Source organism: Melampsora larici-populina (genome assembly GCF_000204055.1).
Source record: "Melampsora larici-populina 98AG31 unplaced genomic scaffold MELLAscaffold_187, whole genome shotgun sequence".
NCBI classification, from domain to species: Eukaryota; Fungi; Basidiomycota; class Pucciniomycetes; order Pucciniales; family Melampsoraceae; genus Melampsora; species Melampsora laricis-populina.
The window spans coordinates 12,434-19,437 of NW_006768948.1; the positions used below are offsets into that span (position 1 = coordinate 12,434).

Genomic DNA, 7,004 nt, shown 5'->3' on the forward strand with positions numbered 1-7,004 from the left:
AAGTTAAGGGCAAACTGCGTTCGGCGGCAAAACTCAATTAAATTTAAACTCTCAATCCCCTTCCTACAATTTCAGGGTTTACACATCCTAATCATTTAATTTAACTCCCACGTTTTCCACTATTATGTACTTCATTTGTCATCAGAAATAACAACTACACCCCAATTGTGTCCTAGGATTAAGCGGTCATCAAAAAACTTGTCGACTTCATGATCATCCACTTCAAAGACATCTCATCATACTTTCCTATCTATTGATCAATCATCAACACAATCATTATGAATTCCATCATGATCAAACAGACAATAAAACTGCATTTAAATCTCACCCTTATAAACTCATCAGACATCGGACAAGGAGGACACGTATGAACTCACCATTAAGATTACCTGTTCTGATCACAGGTTTGGCTACTACTTTGGCCTTTACAATCTGGTGGATAAGAAAACCATCAACTGTTTGGAATACTTATGGTAAGCCATGGTTTGATTACTGATCTAAAGTTCAATGATCACCAACTAATCAGTGTCTTTCATTTGGCTTGAATCATAAATCATCAAGTTCAATCGGCTTACTAAGCGGAACATCAACAACAAGGCCTTAGCCACTGTTTACTCTTCTGATCGCACCACATCCTGGTAGACCAAATCAAATCAACCCAAACACCATATTACATTCAATAACACAACAAACTGCTCACCTATAACAATATTCCTTCACATTGATCTGCATTCCACCATCCTCATGACCATTCACAATACCATTTCAAGTTCAGAAACTCGAAAATCTAAACTCATTCTATCCGCATCCAGATTCAAAAGTGATCCTCCCAATCAAAACAGAAGATGGATTATCAGAACTCAATCCAAGTTGGATCTCTAATGCTCTGTATTTATTATTCCTGGATCCACAAAAACCGAGACCAGATCAGATCATGAGCACAAGTGGACTGATACGATCTCATCATCATCGTCTAGCTACTCGATTCGACTGTAAAGTAGGAGACGCTCAAATTAGTACTCGAGACGAATTACCTTTGGCGCCGATCCTCATCAAATCTCAACAGGGAGAGTCCGATCAAAGGGGTCAGGATAGATTGTGCGTTCTTTTAGAAGAGTTTAATTGAAATGTGTTGTAGATATTGAAGTCATGACTAGGACAACAAGCAAGACGAGGATCAAATCTGAGTCGAGATGACACCAATTCTTTGTTTCAAAAGGTTATTTGGTCTTACTCTTTCCAAAGAACTCGATGGATCCGATCGAAATTTCAGTCGTTACCAACAATCGAGTGAATTTATTATCAAGAAGTCGACTTTGTAGAAAGAGTAGGAAAATTGAAAGATGTTTATTTAGTAAAAGCTCATAAAGAAATTGCCAAAGCAGGTTTCAATCATCTGTACTATCATTCACTTCAAAGTAGCTGAACAAATCAAATCAAACAAAGAGAAAGTACGATCAAATGTTATGATTACTTTAAGCACTTACTACACAATCAATCCCTCTCACGCGAAGTCTAAAAACTAGGTCAATCATATTGTAACAACCAACGTAGATCCGTAAGCCCCATTACTTTCATCGCAACAAGCTATCAAACTAATGAAATCCATTGGCAAACAAGTCTTACAAAAACAGCATAAATGAAACCTAATTTACATTCCATCAACAGATAGCACCACACTGATCATCAAAAGAGAACTAGAAGCACCAGTGCTCAAAAAACGAGAGGAGATGAAAAGTTTAAGTCAAAGACTAGGATCTCAATTTGATATTAAAGATCCACTTTGGCCAAAACAATGGCATACAGCTAATGATGAACTTTGTCAACATATAATCAATGTAACGGATGTTTGGGCAAGTGGGATCACGGGCAAGCACGTTGCTCTAGCTATTGTGGATGATGGATTAGCTATGACTTTGGATGATCTAAGTTGAAGTTTGTTGAGTTTGATTCATTATCAAAAAAGTCATTTGATTAGGTTACAATTTACCAATTCCTGTTTTCTTTGAGATCAGTTTGGTTTAATTTGAAGCTGGATCTTAGGATTATACAAATAGTATTTATTTGGCCACTATTAGTGTGGTCAATTGAAAATATTTACATTCTGATTATTCAGAAGTTTGTGCGGCTAATATGGTGGTTACTTATTCATCTGGTTCGGGTGATGATATTGTTATGTGTATCTTCTTTTCTTTTCCTCATATCTTTCTTTCTTCATTTTTTCAATCCTCAATCACTTGAAAAGTTTGCCAGGAAACAATTCATTATCTTTGTTTCTTGGAACTGACTCATTTTTTCAATTCCCATTGATTTTTTTGCTCATTTGATTCAAATCCTATAGCATACAACTGATGTAGGAAAGAATAAATGTACAAATCAACATGGTTCCCTATTTCACAACATCATCAAAGTATATGTGTGTGTTGATGACTGAAACATGTTTGAATGGTGACTTTCATATTTACAAAGTGTAGCAACAAGTATGCCTAAGGACATGTCCACTTACAAAAATTCTGACAAGATTCTGCATCCCAAAAAAATAGAAGTGTTGGTTTGGTGAAGTATGGCTCATTTTGAATCTTGAAGGTCACAGAATGTGCTTGAGTGAATGCACCCTTAGGTGGATTTTGCTAAAGCACATTCCATTGGAATGTGCATTCTGTAAACGTTAAACTTCAACAATATGCTCTATCAAACCAATACTTTGAATTTTCCAGAATGCAAATTCTTGCCGTAATTTTGTCAAACAAAAGCACCCTTAGCAGTTAACTGTGTACTTGAAATTAAAAATAGATTGGAATTGCTTGGGGTAGACCTGTCACTTATTGTTCCCGTACATCATGTATTAGAGGTATCCATTAACACTCATGATTCCTTCAACTCTTTCAACTTTGTTATGCTTTGAGAATAAACATCATGGATAGATTTTATGTTTTGATGGAATCAAATCTGATGGTAAATTTTTGGTTGATCCAGTTTGTTCAGGTTGTGTGCTCAATGTATATCATCTAGAAGCACCATTCAGACTTCAGTCTGATACGTGTTTTACATCAACCTTTGGTTGTTGAGGAGGGGTGCTGCCGGCCCCCACCTGATTGTGCATGGTAAATGACTTCCCAATCTCACAAAGTCTTGCGGTCTGGACATTGCCTGGGTGGGTTTGTTGGTATTTTAAGAACAGAATACACTTAAGCAATGAGAGCTGAGCTGTGTCCAGATGTGAGCCACTTGGGTGCAAATGGTGGTACTGTTGTTTGGGAATGTAAAATTTCTTACAACAGTATGCAACCAAAAAAACTTTGCTTGAGGTCATTGTAAGGAAGGAGATCATGTAGCTGTAGCATATCTTTAGTATTTGTAGAGAGAGGGTTTATATGTTGTCTATTCCTCTCCTTCCTTCCTTCTTTTTTTTTTCTTTGAGGTTTCTCTTCCTACTCTCTCAATCTTCCTGTTCCATTCTGATCTCTGTGAGTGGTGTAGACCTTTCTTCTGGTGAAAGAAATGTTGGTGATAGATCAGTCTAGGCTTTGGTCTGAAAGTCTGATATCAGTGAAGTTCAAGTGGAACTTGACCTTACAGTCATCTTGGTTATAAGAATAAGTGATTTTCCTCATCTGTGCACACCTATCAGCCATGGACTTCCAGAGCAAGCCATACCTTGGTTGGTGCTCACAATCACAAAAATGATGATATTACATCAGAAGTATTTGATGAAATTTGTAATGAAACTCAGCTAAAGGAAGTTTAATCAAAACCATTAACCAAAAAAAACAGAAGAGAAATTTGAAATCAAGAAAGAAGAGACTGTAAATCCAACGACAACAACATTATCATATCCCTTTTTCATTATACAAAGTGATGATTGAATTGACTTTGAAAACAAAGCCTCTCCATCACCTTTTTTATATCTATGGTTCAACTAAAGACTCCCATATTGAAATTTATCCTAAAAATCTTAAATCTGGCCATATCACTTAGGCGTAGAGTTCAGATCTCCAGGTCTTGTGATAGTTCTGATAATGATCACCAAAGAAGAGGCAAAAATATCAGAATTTCACATACAAAAAATTTGTCTGGCAATTCTTGAGAGATTCAAAATCATAGGATTAATCTCTAACACAATCTTCTATCTCAAACTGCCAAATCTGATAGAGTACTTCTCCAAGAAATTCCCAGCTGAAGGTATCTCTTGTCGTTATGTGAAGTCAAGCACTGACAATCATATGTCTCCTGAGTGTCTTGTGTTGATACAGTGCAAGTGTCTTTGATCTTGCAGTGGCGGGACCAATATTGATTGACACTCTCGGATTGAAATCTCCGGGTGGATATTTGGCAATCAAGAGTGGAAGAGTGTGCAATATTTCAACTTGAATCCTTTTGTTTGATAAAAAGGCCAAATGAATCAATTTTCAATACCTTTCATCTTGATTTGAATCTATTTTTAATGATTTGGAAACGTACTTTTCACCTACAGAACAAATATACTGTATGTTAACTTTGGCAGCATTCCAAGCCAAAATTTGCTTGATCAATTGCTCACTGAATTGAATTCTCTAATTCAATGATTGAGACATGTTGAAGACACTGAACATGGATATTCTTTTCAATCTCCTGGGTTCAATAAGGCACAACTTGGTGTTTGTTGCACTTCCAAAAGAAGCGCAAAAGCATGTATTCTAAAGTTCAGATGTCAATTATGAAAGTAAAAGATGTGGTTGTCTGTGTCATAGACCAAATGAGACCATTATATGTGCTTTTGTTGTCAAACTATCCATATGAAAATCATATAGTACAAAGATGAATATGATCATGCTCATTAGTGTGCTACTCCCTTTGGAAATGTGATACCTCAGATGAGGGTATGCTTTGCTTTGAATTAGTATCCCTTCTTGCCTAGATTGGGGGTGGCAAAATTTCAACCAACCGCTTTCCCAACCCCATTTAATCATAGTTCAACATTTTAGGAATTATTTTGAGATGGCTCAAAGCCAATATCAAGGCCACTCCTAACCACCAACATTTTTATCTATCTTTTTGCTTTCCAAGAAAGTAGACCAGTATCATATGCTTCTTGATCATGCTGAATCTGTACCCATTCAAAATTCTTACAGAGGAAAGGAATTTCCACTGCTACAAGCCGCACAAACACCCCTTTTGCGCCTTTCACAGATCTCTGAGTCCGATGATACCTTGGATTTTTCAATCCGAGGCATCTTTGTTGGCTGTGTGGTCTCAGAGTTTGAAATGGCGGCGCCCGCCGCCCAATTGGCTAGTAGAGTTTTGAATGACAAGAGTAGACTGAAGATTTGAGGATTCAAGAAAGGATGAAATTGGTACAAAAAAGAGTGAGTTACCATAACAATCCAATTCTATAAGGACAAGTGAAAAGAAACTGAGGTTTTGTGAATTTTGTTCATCCCTTTCCTCTGATACATTTGTTTGATTTTTTTGAGTGCCTCAAGTCTGCTATTCACAGCCGAACTTGGAAGACTGACCACCTGCCACAACTAACATCTTGTTTTCTAGGTTGGTTGCCAACTAATGCCTGATAATCCACAAAACAAATGTTATTCAAGATATATGCAAGGACAGATGGAAGATGGGGTTTCTTACCTTTCGTATCTGACATGGTCCATGAGGGAGTATAATGCAGCAGCAAAAGTATGAATTACAGCCACAGCTCCTCCTATGATGTATTTGTATTTGTGATCATCAGATGCGTCATTCCAAAACTCTCTTGCGTATATGGCTGGAAAATTTGGATCTGTTGGTGGTCGTACAATCCCGTGAGGTGGTGTAAACGGCATTGGTGATGGAATACCACCAGGGGCTTGTGGTGTAAACACCATTGGTGATGGAATAACGCCAGGGGCTTGTGGTGTAAACACCATTGGTGATGGAATACCACCAGGGGCTGCTGGTGTAAGCATCATTGGTGATGGAATCACGCCAGGAGCTTGGGGTGCAAACTCTGTTGGTGGTTGAAACTCTATCAAATCTCTATCATGATGGATGGCGCGAGACAAAGTTCCAAACTCCTTCTCTGCCTGTGCTTCCATTTGGGCTGCATGTTCCAATTTCTGATTGTATGCTTGAGTGATGCCTGAGTAGACCACACCAGATGATCCACAAGCTGATGGGTCAGCCAATTCTAATTGCTTGGCTGAGTTGGCCTCAAGTTGAGGGATCACACTACTAAGGGCAGTGTGATTCATCAACATATTGATGGTAACAAAGATCTTTTGAAATTTCATCTTGCGTAAGCTGTCAAATGTATAGAAGATTTCAGTTCCAAGGCTTGATACTCTCTGAAGCCTCTAACCAATATCATCAACAATCAAACAAGGGAAAGGACTCAAGATTTATTGAGATAAGAAGATGTAGGAGATTGAAAGAGAAAAACCATTATTTGGTGCCTGGAAATAACCTAGGGTATGACAAGGTTTTAAGAATTTCTCAGAGAAGGAATATCAAGGATCTAAGGAAATTTGATATCTAATGAATTCCTAACAAGCAAATCAGTGTTGGTATATGCTAGAAGTATAAAAAGAAAAAGAAAAATTATTGTCTGTAAAGCCTCTAACCAATATCATATATCAGAAATTAAACGAGGGAAATGACTCAAGGTTTATTGAGATAAAAATTTGTAGGGGATTGGAAGAAAACAATCATCTTCTTGGACCAGCAGATAAAATAGGGTATATCAAGGTTTCAAGAAATTTTCAGGGAAAGAATATTAGGGAACTGGGCAAATGGGATATCCCATTACTGCTTAACAGGCAACACAGTGTTTGAATATAGAAGAAGGAGAGACATCAAGAGCAGAATTTTAGGAAAAATCAAAAAGTACTGACAGAAAACAATTCTTGTAGCTGGAACTTATATATATTGGGATCCAAATTTTCTCAGAGTTTATTGCTTATATAGTATAAGTTTATCAACAACTAATAGGAAGCTGGAAGTGAAAGACTTGAGTTTGGACCCTGAGGATATGTTGCTGGGCA

The 7,004-nt window shown here is 37.4% G+C and overlaps 2 protein-coding genes across 2 annotated transcripts; one reads left to right on the plus strand and one right to left on the minus strand.

Moving 5' to 3' along the window:
* Window positions 1–367: 367 nt before the first annotated feature.
* On the plus strand, window positions 368–2,287 carry MELLADRAFT_123648 (pheromone processing endoprotease; the record flags this gene model as incomplete). Its single annotated transcript, XM_007419424.1, has 6 exons — window positions 368–473; window positions 813–1,098; window positions 1,220–1,290; window positions 1,669–1,929; window positions 2,117–2,177; window positions 2,254–2,287. The coding sequence occupies 6 exons, from the start codon at window positions 368–370 to the stop codon at window positions 2,285–2,287; spliced, it is 819 nt and encodes a 272-aa protein (XP_007419486.1).
* A 3,251-nt stretch (window positions 2,288–5,538) lies between these two features.
* MELLADRAFT_86341 (uncharacterized protein) lies at window positions 5,539–6,406 on the minus strand (the record flags this gene model as incomplete). The annotated part of the gene is made up of 3 exons (XM_007419425.1): window positions 5,539–5,545; window positions 5,614–6,317; window positions 6,404–6,406. 3 exons carry the CDS (start codon window positions 6,404–6,406, stop codon window positions 5,539–5,541), a joined length of 714 nt encoding a protein of 237 aa, XP_007419487.1.
* Between the last annotated feature and the right edge of the window lie 598 nt (window positions 6,407–7,004).